This window comes from Heptranchias perlo, chromosome 1, assembly GCF_035084215.1.
Source record: "Heptranchias perlo isolate sHepPer1 chromosome 1, sHepPer1.hap1, whole genome shotgun sequence".
NCBI lineage: Eukaryota > Metazoa > Chordata > Chondrichthyes > Hexanchiformes > Hexanchidae > Heptranchias > Heptranchias perlo.
This window is the reverse complement of record NC_090325.1, coordinates 69438893-69462793: the sequence shown is the minus strand read 5'-3', so window position 1 is coordinate 69462793 and position 23901 is coordinate 69438893. Positions and strand designations below refer to the sequence as shown.

The following is a 23901-nucleotide window of genomic DNA, read 5'->3' as shown; positions in this document are numbered from 1 at the left end:
GAGCCGCCCGGGGCCGGGCACCGACACAGGGGGGGACACAGTGAGGCCGAGCCGCCCGGGGCCGGGCACCGACACGGGGACACAGTGAGGCCGCGCCGCCCGGGGCCGGGCACCGACACAGTGAGGCCGAGCCGCCCGGGGCCGGGCACCGACACGGGGACACAGTAAGCCGCGCCGCCCGGGGCCGGGCACCGTCGCAGCTGGAGCGCTGCGAAGTGAAGTAGAGTCGCCGGGCAGAGTGACCATGGAGAGTAAGATCACGCCGGGCCCGTACAGGGCCACCAAGTTGGTGAGTCACTCTGACCTTTCGCTGTCCCGGTAGAGCCGGGGCTCGGTCGGTGGTTAAACGCGTCCTTTTTTATTATTGGAATTATTAGCTAAGTTTCACGTTGGGTTTTAAAAGTTCTCAATTTTGATTTCAAAATGCCGCTTTTTGGTTTCCGAGTGACTTGTGCTCAGGATTAGAAGTGAGGGAACCTGCTGGATACTACTTGTTTATCCAAGGAGTACACTTGACTTGTGATTTCCATGTGTGAGCTATTTGCTCATCTGTTGGGTAAATACTTTATCTGGATTTGTTTTTCGTGTTTATGCCTGTGACAAAAATGTAATTTTGTTTTCTTATGGTTTATCATCTTAGTTCTCTTGTGCTGTGGTATATGCAGGATTAAAGGTGGTGACTATTAGCTGATTAGTTTTCTCCAAGTTGCAGAGAATATGTTGAAGGTATTAATGTGTAGCTCTTTCCTGTTCTAACTGAGAGTCCCTGATGGCTGAGTGAGCAAGTGGTTACACTTACAAAGTATGTACAACACACGAACAGCCCATGCGACCCAACAGGCCTATGCCGGTGTTTATGCTCCATGTGAGGATGGATTTCCTGCAATCGCATGATGCAAACCTCGAGCAACCGTTCTATTCAATTTAGACATCTTGTGCATTTGAAATTCTACCAATAATTTAAAATTAGATTGATGTTGAAAACTTGAACTAGGTTTGTACGAGAGGCAGGGCCATGATTGTAGACTCCTTGATTTTTGGTGCCAGGAGATGCAGTTTGTAGATTTTTTAACTGGCTGTCTAAACTGGCTCCTAACCAATCGCCTATCTTGTCCCACTGCTCAATGATATCATTCCCTTTCTGTAGGCATTATTCTCTCCCCTTTCAAAACTGCTGCCGTCTCTTCCACTGCTTGCCGCTATTCACGTCAGAATAATAGCTTTAGCAAACATTTCCATTTCTTTTAGATTCTCCACTCTTCCCATTCCTTCCTAACTAAATTTTAAAGTTTATTAAAGTTGACAAGTTTAAAAACAAGTACTTTACTCAACTGTTGTGCAGGAGTGAAAATATATACTGTAAATAAAAGAAAATATCTTTTAAAAATCCATGATTTAAGGAAATGCATTAATTACATTATTTAAGGAAGGATTGTTGTACGTTATCAGATCAGGGCTTCTCCACATCAAATAACATCTGTTGTAGCCATATTGCAGTTCAGAGAGCTACAGGAAATAGTAAAATACCCCAGTCCATGGTGACTTGTTTGCAGTATTTGTGGTTCCTGAAATAATTTAAACAAGCCTTTGGGGCAAGAAGTGCTGTGATTTTTTTCACTAAAAATAGTACTTTTGGGTTGTATACTTTAAGACTTGCAGCCAAAGGATAAGCTTATTGTACTTTAATTTCTAACACAGGAAACTTGAAGGGGAAATATATGGAATGCAAAATTCGTTTTTTTTTTCAAGCATTTACATTTTTCCTCCTTGCTTTAACATCTATCTCAGTGGTAGGACTTTGTTCTTGCTGTATGACAAGACGTCCAGAGTGAAAAGTTTCATAATATATGTAGGGCATAAACCTTGGGACAAATCTGAAAATGTTTTATTACTTTTCATCCCAAATAAGGACCTGTAGCTCCCTGATTGGATCAGCAGGGTTCAGCTAAGTGTCTGCCAGGTGGGGGTGTCTCTTTTGCACCACTACTCAATCTGCTCTGGGATGACTCTAGGATACCATCAGCCAGAATTCCTGCCCTGACTCACTTTGTCAGAGCAGGGATCATGAAATTTTGGGCCCAGTGTCTTTACCTCTGTATCCCTCTCTTTTATCTAGATGTTGATGTAATTTGTACATACATACGAATTAAGAGAAGGCGTAGGCCATTCGGCCCCTTGAGCCTGCTCTGCCATTTGATAAGATCATGGCTGATCTGTTTGTCATCTCAACCCTACTTTCCTGTCTACCTTTGATTCCCTTGTTAATCAGGAATCTATCTAACTCAGCCTTAAAAAATATTCAATGACCCTGCCTCCACCACTTTCTGGGGAAGGGAGTTCCACAGACTCTTGACCCTCAGAGAAAAACATTCTCCTCATCTGTCTTAAATGGGAGACCCCTTATTTTTAAACTGTGGCTCCTAGTTCTAGTCTCTCCCACAAGGGGAAACATCCTCTCAGGATCTACCCCTTCTAGTCCTCTCAGGATCTTATGTTTCAATAAGATCACCTCTCATTCTTCTAAACTCCAGTGTATACAGGCCCAACTTGTCCAACCTTCCCTCATAAGATAACCCCCCTCACCCCAGGAATCAGTAGTGTAAACCTTCTCTGAACTGCCTCCTAAGCAGTGATGTCCTTTCTTAAATAAGGAGACCAAAACTGCACACAGTATTCTGGATGTGGTCTCACCAATGCCCCGTACAACTGTAGCAAAACATCTCTACTTTTATATTCCATTCCCCTTGCAATAAATGACAACATTCCATTTGCCTTCCTAATCACTTGCTGTACCTGCATACTAACTTTTTGTCATTCATGTACTAGGACACCCAGATCCCTCTGTACCTCAGAGTTCTGCAATCTCTCTCCATTTAAATAATATACTGCTTTTCTATTCCTCCTGCCAAAGTGGACAAGTTCACATTTTCCCACATTATTCTCCATCTGCCAAATTTTTGCCCACTCACTTAACCTATCTATATCCCTTTGCAGACTCCTTATGTCCTCTTCATAACTTACTTTCCTACCTACCTTTGTGTCATCAGCAAATTTAGCAATCATACATTCGGTGCCTTCATCCAAGAGGCATGGGACCAGCAGCATATGGAAGCTGACACTTCCCTCAATCTCTGTGCCATCAAGCTGCAATTAACTTCATTTGAATATTAGGAAAAATGAGTCCAATAAACTCCACCCTCTGCTTCAGGCTTGTCAATGTTTTGAGCTCTAACAGCCTAGATATACTGGGCATCTTGTTAGTGCCAGCAACAATTGTGTTTATAATGCATTTTTAATATAAACATCCCAAGGTGTTTCACAATGGAAATAGATTGGGGAATGGAAAGTGAGCTATGGAGGGAGAGATTAGGAAGGGCGATGAAAATTGATTGTAAAATGGAGTTGAGTCAGAAGATTTAGGGACATAAGGCTGGAAGAGATTGCAGAGGTGGCACAAAGTGAGGTTATGGAGGGGTTTGAGGACAAGTATTTTAAATTTAATGGGTTGAGGAATGGAGCCAATATGACAGGGACAGAGGTAGCTGGTTACTAATGCAGGACAGGATGCTGCATTTTAGGCATGTTGAAGTTTATGGAAGCTGGATGATGGGAGGCTGGCAAGGAGGGCATTGGAATAATTTAAGACTAGAGGGGACATGAGCATGGATAAGGGTTCCAACAGTAGAGGGGCTGAGATGGGGACAGAAGAAGGAGATATTGTAGAGGTGGAAGTCAGTAGAATCAATGACAGAATGTGAGATCTGAAGCTTGGTTCTTGGTAAAAATGGAATGCCAAGGATTTGCACTCATTCAACCTGAGCAGGGGGATGGGGTCAGTGCTGAGGGAGTGGAGTTATGGTTTTCATTTTTCCCAATAGTCAAATGAAGGAAGATCTGACTGTCAGAAATGTACAGCATGATGGCACACAGGTTGAAGGAAGTGTCAGCTTCCATATGCATGCTGGTCCCATGCCTACAAATTACATTAGAGGGTCAACATCTAGGTAAAAGAGGAGAGGGACATTGAGGATAGATCCTTGGGTGCTCCAATGGTGATTTTGCAGGGGCATGGAGAATTACATAGAATTTACAGTGCAGAAAGAGGCCAACTGGTCTATGCCAGTTTTTATGCTCCACAAAAGCAGTGGTCTCCCCCTGGCTGTCTCTTTTCTAGTCGTCATTAGACTTTATAGATGGGGGTGAATCATGCATAGGCAGTCCCACACAGCTAGACAATGGAGGAGAGGGATTTGAACACCAGGATTTGAAATTGCAGGAAGATTGAGCACATGGATAATGACTTTTCCCCAGAGCTGAGAAGGGTAGAAGCTGGACTGGAGGGATTTGAACAAGAAGTTTTGGACTGCACATTGAGCTAGGAGGGGACAATGTATTTGAGAACCTTGACTGGAAAGGGAGGCCAGGGCTGGAGCAATATTTGGAGAGAATGATGGGGTCAAATGTTTGTTTTCAGTGGGGTGGTGGGAGGAGCAATTTTTTTTTAAATGGAGCTGTTACTCACATGATGGTCAAGAGGAAAAGTTAAGTGGTGGAGTCGGGCAGGGAGAATATCAAGGGACAGTAGCTGGATATCATGGAAGCAGTATGTGTGGCAGGGTCATTGGGAAGTGAGGAATCTGTGGCGTGATTAGAACTGGAGTGTGTAGCTGACAGGAGCAGGAAGGGAAAGGAACACGAGTAAGCAGAAGGGACAACTGCATGGATGGTTTCAACCTCAGACTGAAAAAAAATTCATGAATTGTTCCATTCAGTGTTGGAAACAAGTATATAGGAGCAGGGGAAAGAGGTTTAATAAGGAAATAAATCCTCAGAGGAGCTTGTGTTTGTCCTTGCCCTCCAGGATGACCCTAGAATAGTAGGTTTGTTTCTGCAGAGAAACATTCAAGTGTTTGATAGACTTAGCTTGATTATGTCAATGGCTGTCAGTAGTGTGCTTGTGCACTTTGCAGCCCTCACACATGAGGGCACTAAGATGGGGGATTGTTTCAGGGAAGCAGTAGGAGTGATAAAGTGAATGATTTGGTAGGAACAAGGGCACCAAATACAGAAGCAAGGGAGTGGCCAAGCAAGTCACTGGTGACGGGTGTTGTGGAGGGTCAGGCTATTGGGAGTTGGTGAATTAGTGATTAAGCTGGAGGAGAGGTTTTTCATGGGCAGATGGAAGAGGGTTGTGGCATTAAGGGACAGCAGTGGGATGTGGGTGGAGAGGGAGATAGCCTTGTTGGTGAGCAATGCCTTGGGAGAAATGCGATGGCCACGGGTGTGGGTTGGAAAGTTTTATATGACTGAGACTGACAGTAAAGACACAGTGAAGTCAGAAGAGGACCTAGGGGAGTTAAGTGTAGGTTTGAACTTGTGATGTAATTTGGTGGTAAGGGAGAACACCTGAGGAAATTGACTTGGGAGGGCTGTCAGCAAGGATTTGAAATGAGGCGGGGGGGCGGGTGTATGGAAGAAGACAAGGAAGAGATGGTGCTAGAGGAGATTTTTTTTTGGAGGGAGAGGGAAAGGGGAAGAAAGAGGCCTAGGTGGCCTTCAGCAACCTTTCACTATTGCCCCTGAGTGGTTATTTGTTTGGGAGAACGGACTTTTTTTTAACCCCCTCCCCTGTCCTCTGCAGTCTGACGAACCTGAAACCTTGGCTAAGGTCAGTTAATTCAATTCGGCCCACAAATTGAAATGGGTGTCTTCCACTATTTTAAGTTACCTATTGGAGCCATTGGGGGAGATTTTCTCATTTGCATTACTTTTATACATACTGTCTGAGATGTCATTGATTTGAGGTGGAATGACTGAATACAATATTTTGGAGGAGGATAGAGGAGACTGTTTACATATAGTTGCCATGATGTGGAGATGCCGGTGATGGACTGGGGTGGACAAATGTAAGGAATCTTACAACACCAGGTTATAGTCCAACCATTTTATTTTAAAATCACAAGCTTTTGGAGATTATCCCCTTCGTCACTCACCTGACGAAGGGGATAATCTCCGAAAGCTTGTGATTTTAAAATAAAATTGTTGGACTATAACCTGGTGTTGTAAGATTCCTTACATACATATAGTTGAGTTTACCTAACTGGAAGGTAGTATTAAATTGCCTACCTGCCCACTTCATGTACTGAAAGCTTCACTTCTCCAGTTCATGCCAGCCTGATGTGTATTTTCTTTTGCCAGCTCGTACAACTGAGTTAGGTGTGGAGCTATTTTAAACAACTGTTGGATTAAATAATCTCGCTCTATACATTACTGCAATTCAACTGTAAATTGGAACTTCCCCCAAAAGGCTGTGGATGCTGGGCCAATTGAAATTTAAGATTGAGATCAATACCTTTTTGTTAGGCAAGGGTATCAAGGGAGATGGAGTTGAGGTACATATCAGCCATGGTCTAATTGAATGGTGAACAGGCTTTCGGGCTGAATGGCTTACTCTTGTTGCTATATTTACCAAATTTTAATTATTTCTGGTTTTCAACTTTAATTTCACTAGTTGATGATGATAAACCTGGGGGGAAAGGGTCCTGTACATGATGGGATGTAATGTCTACAAGTTAACATAGTTTGTTTCTTTTGAAAACACCTCTGCTAGTACTTAACAAAAAATCTGATTGGATTATTTTTTTTTTTCTCCCCACCTCTCCCAGTGGAATGAAACTATCGAGCTTTTTCGAGCTGGGATGCCCCTGAAGAAGCATCGTCTTCACTTCCGTACTTACGAGCGCTGCTTTACTGCCGCAGAAGCTGTTGATTGGTTACATCAATTACTTAGAAGTAATCACAATTTTGGACCTGAAGTTACTCGTTACCAGACTGTGCAGTTGCTCAAAAAGTTCTTAAAAAATCATGTGGTTGAAGATATAAAAGGAAGATGGGGAAAAGAAGATTTTGAAGACAATAATCGGTTGTATAGGTATGACATTTTTATCTGCTGTGATATTTTCTTTTTTAAAAACCTGGTATTTTTAATCCCTTTCCTTCATCTGGCACATGCATCTGACACAATGGCCCACTGCTCACTCCCTGTCGCCATCTGCTGAGGTGCCAAAGAATTTCCTACTGAATTCTCTTCTGATCTTTGCCTCTACCAGGAAACTGGTGAGCCCTTGCTTGATGCATCTCAGATTGGCAGCTGAGCAGAGTAGGACCTGAACTTGCATTCATCCCTGCTCAGTGGTATTGAACATTAAATTACTACTGTCCTGCTCTTCCTGTTTTTCCATTTTGGTTCACTTTAATCCAGTGACTTCAGATGACTAGCAGTTCGCTCCCATGCCAATAAGGTCATTCTTGAGCTGCACACTGGAAGTTTAATGTGAGTAGCTGTAACTTGCTTTTTGTTTTCCTGTTGTCCAGAAGTATCATCCCAATAGCATAGCCCCCCTCTTTCTCTCTCCTTTTCTTCACCCCCCCACCCCCCCAAACAACCCTCACATGTGTCCTTCATGTGGGGAACTCTGGTATAAATGCACCTCCTAACACAGTATTGGATAACTGTAATAATAACCAGCAATATGCTGTTACTTTCATTTTCTAATCTTTTTGTTTCTGAAGTTTCTTGCATTACATGTTTCTTAAGTTGTGATCTCTTTCTGTATTCTTATTCCTGTACAAGTGAGTGTGATGCTTGGTGGGGAGAATTAATGAAGTTTGTCTTGAGTTTAAAAATTGAAATGATGGGCACCATTGGCACTTCAACTTGCAATGTTCAGGCAGCCGACAGCTGTTTTTTTTAGATTCCCAAAAGTTGTTACAAATTTTGTTTGTACTAAATAGTCTCACCTGTAAGTGGATCCTATAATCAGGAGTTTTCCCTGTGTACGCAATATCTAGTTATTTGAAAGTGTGACCATGGTCATAATGGTGAGACACCTCATTGTGTGAGCTGGATACTGTATAATCTTGCATGTGGTCCCACATGTTTCATCAACCTTCCAGGAGATTGATTCATATTCTCCTTGCCAATTGTAAACCAACTAGTTGGCATTTTGAACAAACAGAATGTTTAGTGAACTTCAACCTATTTCATAATACTACTTGTAGCCTAAGGTATGCTACACGATCCTTGTTAATGGGCTAAGTTCATTTTACAAAATAACAAATCTCAAACTAGACAGCACTGTCCAAAAGAGGGTTCTCACTGTCTTCCACATCAGGTTTCTCCAGACTCTGCCCCAGCTAGACTATAAGGCAAAGATGACCTCTGACTCACTCCTAGCTCTCCATGCCTTCAATTACATTTTTTTCTTTCTCTCTTGCTTCTCCACCACCCCCCTCAAGTGTTTACCATAACATCTAAAACCTTTGCGTTGTTGTGGCCTGTGTGAAAATATAATTTTTCCTCTAGCTATTTCTAGGTGGACCCCATTTCCAGAAGCATGCTTTCATAGAAATTTACAGCACAGAAGGAGGCCATTTGGCCCATCGTGTCTGTGCTGGCATGCTTTATTGAGGGTTTATTCCCTTGAGGGCTGAATTTATCTGAAGATATGATATAAATTGCACAAAATCCCTCTTAAGCCTATAGTCAAATCCTAGTGAAACTGGCTAAATGAAAATTCTTGGGTAGAGAGCAAGGGAAGAAATACACATCTAACTGCACTTTCATATTACAAATTTTGGCTTAGCACCAAAGCTAAACTCATGAAATGTAAATTTGGTGTCCTGAACTGACTCTGAAGCAGAGTAACACTTGTTATAAATTGGATAGCCAAGTGGTGAAGGATAGAATGCTATAGCCAGGTCTTCAATTGCTTCCAAGCCTTTACGCAGAGATCCCCCTTACACACACCCCATACCCCAGGTAAGCTCTCATAAAAAGGATACAAGAGAGTCTCCAATTGACATGCACCACGTGAATACAATAACACTAATTGTTATAAATCACATGATACAATTAACACTGCCTTCTCCAGGGCATCTCTTTGCTTCATTTCATTGTCAGCTCAGGCCCTGATTCTGATTGCAAGCTGTATTTGCACTAACTGCTGGTGTGAAGCAAAATCACTTTGCCCCAATGCTACAGTTGTACTATAAATACATAGTCTTCCAACCAGTTAACTAGAATTTCACCAGCCCCATGTCAGTTTAAGTTGTTACAGAATATAAAATCATTAACCTTGTGTAAATATAATAATTGCATGATGTATACATTTTGTTTTGCAGATTTCCTCCATCATCTCCTCTTAAGCCTTATCCAAAAAGGCCATCCCATTTAATTTGTGACATAAATCCCAAATTTCCAAATTGGAGTGACTATGATGTTCCAAAGGCAGGTCCTGTCCCAGTAAGGCCTATAATTTTGGTAAGGCATTTTGGAATTAATTTGTATTTCTTGATATTCATTCAGTTGCAATTCAAATTTGGTTCATAAAAAGTATATATGGTACATTGGCGATGATCTTCACTTCAACCATGTGTTTAACTTGTTAAATATTAAACTCTAGATTGTAAATTGCATTGTTTACAAATCTATGCAGGGTATAAAATATGCAAGAAAGTAAGATCTTGTGTTCAATTTAGTCACTTTTTTGTAGGAAGATGTGCCATGGAAAGTTAAATGGTAGCTAAAGTTTTACTTAACTGGTTCTGGGCATCATTTGATTGCATACATGTAGTCACTCATACATCCACCATCAAACCCATCATCATTTTTAGGAAGGTCTGTCTAAACATGCAAATGATATACAACTTACAAAAAAACTGCATCGTGATGTATGATTTGTGGGATGCAAAATGCTTTCATTGAGGCTATTGTGTCACAGGTTTTCTAAGAAAGATGGATGTTTAGCTTCTTGGTAATATAGGCTATGTATTTTAAACATGGCTGAAAATAGTTTAAAACTCAAGTTTTATATTCCTCCCAATGGCAAACTCTACAATGGATATGCTTGTAACTTACCTAGTTATGGGCAGTTTCATTATTGTATGCTTTATTGGATCTCTCATAGATTAATTATTCACAAGCCCTGTATATTTGTTTCTACAGCCACTCAAACTGCCCTCCTTTATGATCTATTGCAGAATTCTGAATTGTGGCACAAGCGCCACAGCATTGCAATCGGGGAAGTATCAGAATGTAGAATTGTACGTCGGGAAGCGGTTTCACAAGGAACTGTGGAAGAAATCTGGAAATCAATGACGCTAGCTCAGTATGTGTTAAGTTCTTTTTCTTGCTCATTTTCCTTTCTCTTTCTTCCTCTCCCTCCACCCTGCTCCCTGCAAAAGACAATTGCTTGTTCCCTTTCATTGGTGCTGATGCTACTACTACTTTCTCAATTACATTTCTAAAATATGATTTTCAAAGTAAATTTGCCTTGATCATTGGAAAGAGAACTTGTATTTATGTATGCCTTTAGTGTAACAAAATGTCCAAAGAGTTGCACGATGAGTGGCCAGCAGCAGGAATATGGCTTACTCCTGTTCCTATTCAGCCCCTCAAGCCTGTTCTGCCATTTAATTCGATCATGGTTCATCTGTATCTTAACTCCATCTACCCGCCTTGGTTCTGTAGTCTAACAAAAATCTATCAAACTCAGTTTTGAAATTTTCAGTTGCCCTAACCTCAGGGGGAAGAGTTCCAGATTTCAACTATCCTTTGTGTGCAGTAGTAGTTTTTGACATCACCCCTGAACAGCCTTGCTCTAATTTTAAGGTTAGGCCCCTTTGTTCTGGACTTCCCCAACAGAGGAAATAGCTTCTCTCTATCTGGAAATATATTGCCGTTCCTTCATCGTCGCTGGGTCAAAATCCTGGAACTCCCCTCCTAACAGCACTGTGGGAGAACCTTCACCACATGGACTGCAGCTTACCACCACCTTCCCAAGGGCAATTAGGGATGGGCAATAAATGCTGGCCTTGCCAGCGACACCCACATCCCATGAACGAATAAAAAAAAAACCCGATTAAATCCTTTAATCATCTTAAACACCTCATTTAGATCACCCCTTAATCTTCAATATTCAAGAGAATACAAGCCTAGTCTATGCGACCTGTTCTCATAACTTAACCCTTTTAACCCCGGTATCATTCTGGTGTATCTGCGTTGCACCCCCTCCAAGGCCAATATATCCTTCCTGAGGTGAGGTGCCCAGAACTGAATACAGTACTCCAGATGGAGTCTAACCAGAGCTTTCTATAGCTGTAACATAACTTCCACCCTCTTGAGATAAAGGCCAAAATTCCATTAGCCTTTTATTATTTTTTGTACCTGTCAAATAGCTTTGTGATTTCTGTACTTGGCTGCTAAATCCCTCTGCCCATCCACAGTTCTTTGATTCTTGTCATTTAGAAAATACTCTGATCGATCTTAGACCCAAAGTGGATGACCTCACACTTCCGTACACTGAACTCCATCTGCCACAGTTTTGCTCACTCACTTAATCTATCACAATTTTCTTCTCCCATCTACACTATTTACCGTGCCACCTAACTTAGTGTCGTCAGCCAATTTGGATATACAGCTCACTATTCCTTCATCCAAGTCATTTTTAAATAGTGAAAAGCTGAGGCCCCAGTGCAGATCCCTTGGGGACACCACTAGTCATATCCTGCCAATTTTGTACATACCTATTATCCCTACGGAAGTAGCAGAGAATTTTTTTTGAGGGGGTTGGGGGTAGGGTGATGTGACCAAAGGCATGATCAGAGTTATGCTGGCAGGAGGTGGAAAATAGATGACACAAAAAGTGGGAAGAGCAGAAGCTCCGTGCTATATTGTAGGGCTGGTGGAGAGGGTGGAATGAGACTGTGGATGCCAAAGGAGAAAAAAAATTAATTGTACAATTCAAATTTTTTATGCAACAAGATCCTGACATGCCTACCTCCACTGATTTCTATTAGTTGTCTATTGTTGCCTAATTTTATGAAACCTTCTAAAACTGTCTCAGTTGCTATTGAATTATATTAATTGCAGAAATATGAAAATCCTTAATAGATTATAAGCATTTAATCAGTAATTTGAGGTTCAAAAGAAAACTGCTGTTCCCCAGGCAATTCATGTAGGAGAGAGTATACTGAGCAAGAGTAGGAGAGTTGACCGATTTATGTGGCTCATCAATTTTGAGGCGACTCAGGTGAAGGGAGCGACAGCAAAGCATCTGTTCTGGGAGAGTTTAAAGGTTGGACCCAGACTGCTTTTTAAAAAAAAAACTCTGCCACTGAGTAAGGAGAATAGACAACGTGCAGAAATCAGTGAAGGTAGACCAGTCAGGGTCTCGTTCAATAAAAAAGTTGACTTGTATAAATGTAATTTTTTTTTCCTTTGGCGCTATAATCCAGCATTCAACACCAGTTGGGGGGAGTGCTTTTGGAGTAGTGATTGTTATATAAACAAATGCAGCAACCATTTTGCATCAGTAATGGCACAAAAACAGCAATGAGATCAATGACTAGGTAATAACTTTTAGTATTGGTTGAAGGAGGAATGTTTGTCAGTATACCAAAAGAATGTGCCTATTCTTTGAATCTTGCCATGGGATCTTAACAACATGTAATATCCTTCAGAACAGACAGATGCAATCTTGGTTTAGCATCTCAGGACAATGCACCATTCCCTCAGTACAGGAGTGTCAGCCTAGATTATATGCTCTGATCCTGTTGTAGAATTTGAACCTATAACCAACTGATCCAAATTGAGCCTAAAGTTGCAACGTCAACCCTAAATTAAGTAAAACCATATCCTTGTACATCCAAATAACACCCCTTTCCTGGATTAAAGAAAGCAGCAAACTGCTGTTACTTCGGATCAGGAGGTTACTTTTTAGCAGGAGGAATCAGTTGTAACTGAGGAAGGCTTGTAAATGGAAAATGCACAGTAAAATCCGCATGGGCAGCACCTTTTTCATAAATGGACATTTTGGGTGGTTATGGAGGTATCCTCCAATCCCTCCCAACACAAGTGAAGAGGGCACATTGATCAGTGAAGATGTCCCTTCAGCTTTCCACTGCAGTCTCTGCATGTAGGAGGGAAAATCTGATGGTCACAGACTACATCAGTCCTCCTTGTGATGATTAGAATGCTATAGAAATCCAAAAGATCAACTGAAGACCATATTGAAACATTTATGGATGCTGCCACTTCATCCTGAAGGTGATGCTATGGAAATCCTCCTAAAGCTCCTCCATAGTTATTTGTGAAGCCATTAAGCCTTAATAAAATTGTTGAAATCTGACTTAACGTATATCTCTTTGTACATAGCAACCTATGCAGTGATATTTTTAACATGAATACTGTACTGATTTGACAATTAGTTTTAAATAAAGACCAACCCCCTCCACTGCTCCTGGGAGGTAAATGCATTGTAATGAGATATAACTTTTATTAAGGAAGTGGTAACTAGGCACACAGAAAATCATAATATGGCTAGGCAGTGTCAACATGGTTTTATGAAAGGGAAATCATGTTTGACAAATCTTAGTTTTTTTGAGGATGTAACTAGCAAGGTAGATAAAGGGGAACCAGTGGATGCAGTATATTTGGATTTTCAAAAGGCATTTGATAAGGTGCCACATAAAAGGTTGTTACACAAGATAAGGGCTCATGGGGTTGGGGGTAACATATTAGCATGAATAGAGGATTGGTTAACGGACAGAAAACAGAGTAGGGATAAACGGGTCCTTTTCAAGTTGGCAGGCTGTAACTAGCGAATTGCTGCAAGGATCAGTGCTTGGGCCTCGGCTAGTTACAATCTATATTAATGACTTAGATGAAGGGATTGAGTGTAATGTATCCAAGTTTGCTGACCGTACAAAGCTAGGTGGGAAAATAAGCTGTGAGGAGGATAGAGTCTGCAAAGAGAATAGTAATTTGCCCAGCAAGCATTTTACCTATATTTGTGGCAAGAGTGAAGTTGTCATAGTAATGAGTTTATAAACTGCAAAATGCCAATGGCTTTTGTGGCCTACAAGGATTCTGGCCAACATAAGTAGCAAAGAATTGACCGGGAAGTTATCCAATTGACCTGACATCATCAACTTGCTGAGACAATGGCAAGACATTCAACCTCATCAGAAAGTTATGGTTTGATGCTGCTAACGACATGGGACAATGGCAAGGTACTCAACCTCATCAAGGCGATTGGCTGTTATCTCTCTGCGAGAAGACAGCCTGCCCATTCCCAGTCGTCTCAAACAAAGGATGAGCTGTGTCTCTACAATCCACATCCCCCAGACTAATCACCTTAAAACACTGTGCGCCTGTGGCTATCCCCAGTAACAGCCCCTGATAAAGGCTTATAATTGGTACAATATGTGTGGTTACATGTTAAATGTATTTCATGATACATACATTGTGTAAAAACAATTATTTGGTATGTTACACTTTTAGCGCACACCTGCATAATCTAACAGTATGAATATATATTTTTTTAAATCTGGTGTACTGTGAACAACTCCATGAGACCTAGTTTTTGGAATATTTTTAAGTGATCAAATTGTTAAGGGGGTTGATTTGTAAAATGTTTATTGTGCTCAATTTTAAGATATGAGCTTACTGATTGCTATGTAGTTTATATACTTTGCTTCTAGGGTAAGTAGAATAGGCAAAATTATATTGACATATTTTGTCTTCCAGTTTGCAGAAGATCCTAGGGCTCGATTCGCTGGATGGAGTGCTGGATTCTAAACTACTTAGCCCCAAACACATCATCTATAACGTTCACCACATTAATAAACAAGGAGTAGTAATTCTAGAGAATAAATTGGGTGTGTATTTTTACATATTCTAATAAGAATTTGGATTAAATACAAAAGTAAAACTAACTTTATTGAAAATGAGCAGAATATTACTGTCAAATTCTCAGTGGATTCAGATTTTAAGAAAAATAAGCTACCTACTTTTTTGATTGCAAGTGACTTTTACTTTTTTTTCCCCCCCCTCCCCCCACCCCAACCTCCTCAATTCTCCTTATAGTTCTGTCACTGAATATAGTGACTAATGCTTGCTATGGGTTCCGTGAGTGCAGGCAATCCTCTAGTTCCTTGCCCAAGTAGTCATGTTCATGTTGGAGCTTGGTTAATCAAATGTAATGGGCTAGTCTGAAGTATGGGCAATCATAGCTGGGTTGCTCCTTGCATTATATCCAAACATGCACACTTCCAGTCGGGACTGCTGGATGGGAACGAGGAGTACAAATCGGAGTTGTGGTTTTTCTTCTTTTTCCTCCTTACGCTTACCAATTGAAGCATGTGTACTGCTGCCCAACTGAGACCAACAAAGGCTAGTGATCAAAACGCAGACACTGGATCTGTTGTGGATTAGTCCTACACCTGAAAGTGCTTTTACTTTGACTTAAAGGATATGGAAATTGCAAATATCTCTTTAAAGCAAGGGTATACTTATCAAATGGTGCTGTTTCAAGATTTTTTTAAAAGGTGGCTTGGAGGAGATAAAATGTTGAAGACTACATAAACAGTAAAAATTTCTTTGTAACCATTCACACCTGCAGACTTTAAAATTTTTATAAAGTTCTTTGGAATTTAATCTATAGATCCTAATGGTGAATTTCGACTACTTAAAATGATTAAATAACTTCCCTCTTTTTAAATAGAAGAGCTTCCACACTGGGTTCTGTCAGCCATGAGGTGTCTGGCAAATTGTAAGTATTAACTTACTTGTTTATAATCTGTTTTCTGAATTTGTATAAAATGATATTCCTGTGGATCAATTAGACATGTAAGCCAAGATTTTCCACTTTTGCGGAAGCCCAATGGATCTTGATTGTGGATGGTTTTCCACTTGAAACAGTGGTACATCCCTGACACCAACTGATTTTTCTGGGCTCATGGCATTTTGCACATTTTAGGTAGGCTCCCAGGTGAAGTCTGCTTGGGAGCTGCTGTGGTAGGCCTGAGTTCCCTGTCACAGTGTAACATGGCTTGGAGCTGGATGCTAACGAAAACCTTTTTAAAAGTAAAAGCAAGCCCCTTGGTGTACATGATTGATTGCGTAGGCTATGCAGCCCTTTTAAACTTAAATACGTATGGCATCCCTTGTGCCCAGTGTTACTATGGCGTAAATGATGGAAAATGCTCTGGCTGGTGTACTTCCATTATTTGCAGAGTGTTTCAGTATGTCTACTGATACGTGTAGGGTGGACATATTTTACACCCCTGTCACTGCCGCAGAAGTGGTTGGGAGAGCAGGGAGCCAGGGGACATCTTCGGACCTAGTTTGTTCTGGAGTGGCTTAATTTGAGTGGAAAATTTAGGCCATACTATGCCCATAAATTATAAATATGCACATAATAAACAATTCTTGATTAAACAGGAGCAGAGGAATAATCTGGGCTTTCTGTGATTGGACAAGATGAGAAATAGATGAAGTCCTGAAGCAGGATTTGGATTAAAGCAAACTGATGGCTATTTTTTAGTTCCTACATTTTATAATGTTTTTATGAAGGTGGAAATAGCTTTGGCCCCTTAGTTTAATGCCGATATGGAAAATACTGTGATTTTTGTCCATCCTGGATTATAGGTTTATTTAGCATTGGAAGCTGAGGCTATGGCCTCAAAATTCCTGGGACTGGAGAGGGCATAAGTAGCAGTTATGCTGGGAAGGGTTGGAAAATGGGCCAAATCCCAATTGTGCTGGTAAGATCTTCCACTTGCCCCTTCTTCCCTCCCCCCGCCCCACCAAAGTGGAACCAGACTAAGGCTTATCTGAATCCATCCTCAATTCCACATTCAAAGAATGAATATAAGGTATTACTTGGGATCAAAATTTTGTGATGGCCCTTCCTAGACTTGCAACTAAAGAACAAACAACTGAAATATGTACCTCCAGCTGCACAGTTTCCTGGGTCAGGTCGCATTAAAAATGCTCCCAGCAGCATTGGCAGTGCTGCAGTGACGAGAAGGGGACATCAGCAGCAGTGGCTTGAAGATTCTTTTAAATGTTTAATCCGAAGGCTCTCTGAGCTGAGACCTCTTCATGACCAGATGTGGGAGCAGAAGAAAGGGAAGGGTGGCCACTGTTAGGCCCTCTTCCCCCAAATGGGCTTTCAGTGGATTTTCCACTGCTGCCCCAGGATATACTGCCACTCCTCTTTTGGGACCCAAGTTTCTTGCTTTTAAGGTAATCGCTTTGCTAGTCCTCACTTCAGCACAGATGTCTTAGTAAGTTGTATGGTTTTGTGCTGGTCTGGCCCATGTGCGTTGCCATTTTTATTTGTATATTTTTTCCTCTTAGGGCCAAATGGAAGTGAATTGAACCGACCCATGTACCCAGGATTTGAAAGAGATGTGTTCAAGACAATAGCTGATTACTTTCAAAAACCAAAGGAACCATTGCTGACGTTTGAGTTCTATGAACTCTTCATTAACATTTTAGGTGGGTATTTAATAATAAACATACACAGCATAACTCTAAGCAAAAATCACACATTTCTGAATTCATTGTGTGCAACCTAGTTTACATAGTCTTCTCCTGGCTGAAACTGATACCATTGGTCCATCTGGCTTAACTATCCATAGTATTCCCTTGTATTTCTAATAACCCTGGGTCCTATTTGTTGACCAGAACCTGTCTAGTTCCTTCTTGAAACCCATTAAGGTTTTATTGTTCCATCACCCATCCAAGTAATCTTGCATACTTACCACCTTTTGGTGAAAAAGATCACCCTGCATTTCTTTTGTCCTTAATTTGTAAATATGACCCTTTGTGTTTAAATTCTGTATGCAGAAGAACTTAATTGGATCTAATTTGGACAAACCTTTCACAATTTTAAATACTTCTATCATATCCCCCTCTGACTTTTCTCTTTTTTTAAGAGAATAAAGATCCACGATAGTCAATTTTTCCTTGTATATCATTCCCTTAAATTCTGGGATCAACCGTGTAGCGCTTCTCTCTATCCCCTCCAATAACTGAATAGCTTTTTTGAAATAGGGATACCAAAACTACACTCAGCACTCAAGCTGTGGTTTCACCAGGGCCCAATACAGTTTGAATATTACCTCTATGGATTTATTTTAAATCCCTTGCTATGCATACCAACTTTTTTTAGCAGCCTGGGAACATTGAACTGATGGGGTTTTAGTGGGCAGGTCACAAACCCAAGATCTCTTTCCTGTTCCGATACCTCAAGTACCTTCCCATTCAGCACATAATCCACATCAATCTTCCCTCTGCCTAATCTCATAACCTTACATCTCCCTGCATTAAACCATATCTGCCATTTCTCTGATCGAACTTGTCAAGATCATCGATATTCATCATTTGGTATCATCTGCAAATCATAGAATGATTTGCTCAGAAGGAGACCATTCGGCCCATTGAGCCCATGCCGGCTCTGTGAGAGCAATCCAGTCAGTCCCATTTCCCCCACTCTTTCCCTGTAGCTCTGCAAATTTTTTGCCTTCAAGTATTTATCCAATTCCTTTTTGAAAGCCATGATTGAATCTGCTTGCACCACCTTTTCAGCCTGCGCATTCCAGATTATAACTCTTTGCTGCATAAAAATTTTTCCTTATTCCACCTTTGGTTCTTTTGCCAATTACCTTAAATCTATGTCCTCTGGTTCTCGACCCTTCCGCCAATGGGAACAGTTTCTCTTTATTTACTTTATCTAAACCCTTCATGATTTTGAACACTTCTATCAAATTTCCTCTCAACCTTATCTGCTGTAAGGAGAACAACCCGAGCTTCTCCCGTCTATCCACGTAACTGAAGTCCCTCGTCCCTGGAACCATTCTAGTAAAATTTTTATGCACCCTCTCTAAGGCCTTCACATCCTTCTTGAAGTGCGCCACCCAGAATTGGATACAATATTCCAGTTGTGGCCAAACCAGTGTTTTGTACAGGTTCAACATAACTTCCTTGCTTTTGTACTCTATGCCTCTATTTATAAAGCCCAGGATCCCATATGCTTTTTAATCTGCTTTCTCAACCTGTCTTGCCACCTTCAAAGATTTGTGCACGTATACCCCCAGGTCTCTGTTGCTGCACCCCCTTTAGAATTGTACCATTTCGTTTGCATTGCCTCTCCTCCTACCAAAATGTAAAATTTCACACTTCGCAGTGTTAAATTTCATCTGCCACGTGTCTGCCCATTCCACCATCCTCTGTATGTCCTCTTGAAGTCTATTACTATCCTTCTCAATGTTTATTACACGTCAAAGTTGTCATTTGCAAATTTTGAAATTGTGCCCTGTACATCCAAGTCCAAGCCATTAATAAATATCAAAAAAAGGAGTGGTTCTTGTACCAACCCCTGGGGAATACCACTGTGTACCTTCCTCCAGTCTGAGAAACAACCGTTCACCACTACTCTCTGTTTCCTGTCACTTGGCCAATTTCGTCTCCATGCTGCCACTGCCCCTTTTATTCCATGGGCATCAATTTTGCTGGCAAGCCTATTATGTGGCACTTTATCAAATGCCTTTGGAAAGTCCATATACGCATCAACCGCATTGCCCTCATCCATCATCTGTTACCTCGTCAAAAAACTCAATCAAGTTAGTTAAACACGATTTGCCTTTAATAAATCCGTGCTGGCTTTCCTTTTATTAATCCCCACTTGTTCAAGTGAGTAGTAACTTTGTCCAGGATTGTCGCTTCTAAAAGCTTCCCCACCACTGAGGTTAAACTGACTGTTCTATAGTTGCTGGGTTTATCCTTACGCCCTTTTTTGGACAAGGGTGTAACATATTTGCAATTCTCCAGTCCTCTGGCACCACCCTCATATCTAAGGACGATTGGACAATTATGGCCAGCACCTCTGCAATTTCTACTCTTACTTCCCTCAGCAACCTAGGATGCATCCCATCCGGACCAGGTGACTTATTTACTTTAAGCATAGCCAGCCTTTCTAGTACCTCCTCTTTATCAATTTTCACCCCATCCAGTATCTCAACTACCTCCCCTTTTAACGTGGCTTTGGCAGTATCTTCTTCCTTGGTAAAGACAGATGCAAAGTACTCATCTAGTACCTCAGCGTCCATGCATAGATCTCCTTCTATGATTCTCCTAACACCTTTCAATATACTTGATGACACTTTACTGTGCTCTGTTTCCTGCTTGGTTTCACGATAATTAAAATTTTGTGATGAACTAAGAAATCATGGTTATTTTCATGTCTGAGCACAAAATAGGTGGACGATGGGTGGGGTGAGAACAGCACATTTTGACACTAGAGACACCATTCCTTCCTCTAAATCATTTGCAGCCCCAACACTCAACCTTGTCTCATTCCACTGGTAACTGACTGCCGACCAGTGAAGACAAATGAAGGTCCCTTACAGTCAGAAAGGGGAGAATTTATAATGGGGAACAAGGAAATGGCAGAGCAATTAAACAAATACTTTTGGTTCTGCCTTCACGGAAGAGGACACAAATAACTTCCCAGAAATGCTGGGGAACTAAGGGACTAGTGAGAAGGAGAAATTAGAGGAAATTAGTATTAGTACAAAAAAAAAGTGCTGGAGAAATTAATGGGACTGAAAGCTGATAAATCTCCAGGGCCTGATGATCTGCATCCCAGAGTACTAAAAGAGGTAGCCATGGAAACGGTGGATGCATTAGTTGACATCTTCCATAATCTATAGAATTTTGGAACAGTTCCTGCAGATTGGAGGGTGGCAAATGTAACCCCACTATTTAAAAAAGGAGAGAGAAAACAGGGAACTACAGACTGGTTAGCCTAACATCAGTAGTAGGGAAATTGCTAGAGTCTATTATGAAGGATGTGATAACAGGACAGAAAATATCAAAGGGATTAGACGAAGTCAACATGGATTTATGAAAGGGAAATCATGTTTGACAAACCTACTGGAGTTTTTTGAGGATGTAACTGGTAGAATAGATAAGGGAGAACCAGTGGATGTGGTTTATTTGGATTTTCAGAAGGCCTTTGATAAAGTCCCACATAAGAGGTTAGTGTGCAAAATTAAGGCACATGGGATTGGGGGTAATATACTGGCATGGATTGAAAATTGCTTAACAGACAGGAAAGAGAGAGTAGGAATAAATGGGTCTTTTTCAGGGTGGCAGGCAGTGACTAGTGGAGTACCACAGGGATCAGTGCTTGGGTCCCAGATATTCACAATATATATCAATGATTTGGACGAGGGAACCAAATGTAATATTTCCAAGTTTGCTGATGACCCAAAACTAGGTGGGATTGTGAGTTGTGAGGAGGATGCAAAGAGGCTTCAAGGCGATTTAAACAAGTTGAATGAGTGGGCAAATACATGGCAGATGCACTATAATGTGGATAAATGTGAAGTTATCCACTTCGGAAGGGAAAACAGAAAGGCAGAGTATTATTTAAATGGTGATAGATTGGGAAATGTTGATGTACAAAGGGACCTGGATGTCCTTGTATACCAGTCACTAAAAGCAAACATCAAGCAGTTAGGAAGGCAAATGGTATGTTGGCCTTCATTGCAAGAGGATTTGAGTACAGGAGCAAGGATGTCTTACTGCAGTTATACAGGGCTTTGGTGAGATTACACCTGGAGTATTGGTGTGCAGTTTTGGCCTCCTTACCTAAGAAAGGATATACTTGCCATAGAGGGAGTGTAGCGAAGGTTCACCAGACTGATTCCTGGGATGGCAGGATTGTCGTATGAGGAGAGATTGTGTCGACTCGGCCTGTATTCACCTGAGTTTAGAAGAATGAGAGGGGATCTCATTGAAACATATAAAATTCTGACAGGGCTCAACAGACTGGATGCAGGGAGGATGTTCTTATGTTCTTATGTAGGATGTTTCCTCTGGCTGGGGGGGGGGTCCAGAATGAGGGGTCACAGTCTCAGGATACGGGGTAGGATATTTAGGACTGAGATGAGGAGAAATTTCTTCACTCAGAGGGTGGTGAACCCGTGGAATTCTCTACCACAGAAGGCTGTGGTCGCCAAGTCATTGAATATATTTAAGAAGGAGTTAGATAGATTTCTAGACACAAAAGGCATCAAGTGGAAAGGGGAAGAGAGCGGGAATATGGTATTGATAGAGGATCAGCCATGATCATATTGAATGGCGGAGCAGGCTCGAAGGGCCGTATGGCCTACCCCTGCTCCTATTTTCTATGTTTCTATGACCAGATACCTGCCCATGCACTGCTACTTAGTTGTTGTTTACCAACCGACCATTTCTCACTCCCTTTTCATACGTTCCCATTGGACCTTATGTAGTAGCCTATTATGTTGGACAGTGTCAAATGTCTTCCTAAAATCCAGGTAGACAACATCCACTGGCTTTCCTCTATCTACTAGGTCTGTCATCGCCTCAAAGAAATTCAATAAATTAGTCAAGCATGACCCCTCATTCCTAAAGCCATGCTGACTGTCTTGGATTAGCTCATGCCCCTCTAGAGGATCCCCTCTCTTATCCCTCAATACTTTCCCAACAAAGGAGGTAAGGCTTTGCCCCTTTTTTTGAAAATGGGAGTCACAGTTGCTATTTTCCAATCTCCTGAGATTTGGACCAAGTCCAGTGAATTCTGGAAAAGAAGACTTGTAATTGTTTGAGCCGATTCTTTCAGAAGTCTGGTATGGAAGTCTGGAGTTTAGAAGAATGAGAGGTGATCTCATTGAAACGTATAAAATTCTTAGAGGGCTTGACACGATAGATGCTGAAAGACTGTTTCCCCTGGCTGGAACTGGAGGTCATAGTCTCAAGATAAGGGTTCGGCCATTTAGGACCGAGAAGAGGAAAAATTTCGTCACTCGGGGTTGTGATGGCTGTGATGCTCAGTCATTGAGTATATTCAAGATTGAGATTGGGTATTTGGACATCAAGGGATATGGGGATAGGGCAGGAAAGTGGAATTGAGATCGAAGATCAGCCATGCTCTTATTGAATGGCGGAGCAGGCTCGAGTGGCTGGATGGCCTACACCTCCTATTTTTTATGTTGGAGCCAGGAGCCTTATCTACCTTGAGTGTTAACAACGTCCCCAATTTAAAAAAAAATCAATTTCTGCATGAAAATGATAAGTCACCTGATGCTGATCAGTTGCTCAGTATTTAATTGGAGTCCAGTTTTTCATAGTGCAGGGGCATCAGCGTGACCTGAATTAGTCTACTCAGTACTCAGAACGCTCTTTGATTTAGCTTGTGTCATCGTCAAACTGTTGAGGGACTTTTGACCAATTGAATAACGAGGTAGCCAATATCTTTGTTCCTTCCAAATATTGGAGCTAATGGACTTTTTTTTGGTGTTTTCTGTGCCAGATATGTTGATAGCCACAATTTAGAACTTGTTGTATAGGCCGAGTATAAGCTGCCCTTTGGCAGCTGGCATGGGCTACACTTAGTTTCCAAAGTCCACAATGAAGTCCTGTAGGTTTTGTTCATAGCAGATTTTTTGAGGAGGTAACTAACGTGGTAGATAAAGGAGTGTCTATGGATGTTATTTATATGGACTTCCAGGAGGCACTTGATAACGTTCCACATAAGAGAGTATTAACAAAAATAAGAGCACAAGGAATTGGAGGCAACCTATTGACATGAGTAAGGAATTGGTTAGGAGGCAAGAAAGGTCAATAACCAGCAGGCATAGATTTAAAGTAATTGATAGAAGGATTAGAGGGGAGTTGAGAATTTTTTTGGGTGGTGGCGGTCTGGAACTCACAGCCTGAAAGGGTAGTAGAGGCAGAAACCCTCATCTCATTTAAAAAAATACTTTGATGTGCACTTGAAGTATCGCAACCTACAGAGCTATGGACCAAAAGCTGGGAAGTAAGATTAGACTGGATAGCTCTTTTTTGGCTGGAACAGACATGATGGGCAGAATGGCGGCCTCCTGTGCTGTAAATTCCTATGATTCTGAGTAGGGATAATGGGTATGTACTCCAATTGGCAGGATGTGACTAGTGGTGTCCCCCAGTGATCTGTACTGGGGCTTCATCTTTTCACTATATTTATAACTGACTTAGATGAA

The 23901-nt window shown here is 41.3% G+C and overlaps 1 protein-coding gene across 1 annotated transcript in view; it reads left to right on the top strand.

Annotated features, from left to right (window-relative positions):
* The first annotated feature begins 40 nt into the window (after positions 1-40).
* Positions 41-23901, top strand: part of LOC137331187 (DEP domain-containing protein 1B-like) — a 50150-nt gene continuing 26289 nt past the window's right edge. The window contains exons 1-7 of the mRNA XM_067994837.1: positions 41-289; positions 6666-6931; positions 9184-9322; positions 10042-10169; positions 14591-14721; positions 15567-15614; positions 17207-17347. Of these exons, the coding sequence (XP_067850938.1) occupies positions 245-289; positions 6666-6931; positions 9184-9322; positions 10042-10169; positions 14591-14721; positions 15567-15614; positions 17207-17347 (898 nt within the window). The 5' untranslated portion in view covers positions 41-244. The remainder of the gene's footprint in view (positions 290-6665; positions 6932-9183; positions 9323-10041; positions 10170-14590; positions 14722-15566; positions 15615-17206; positions 17348-23901) is intronic.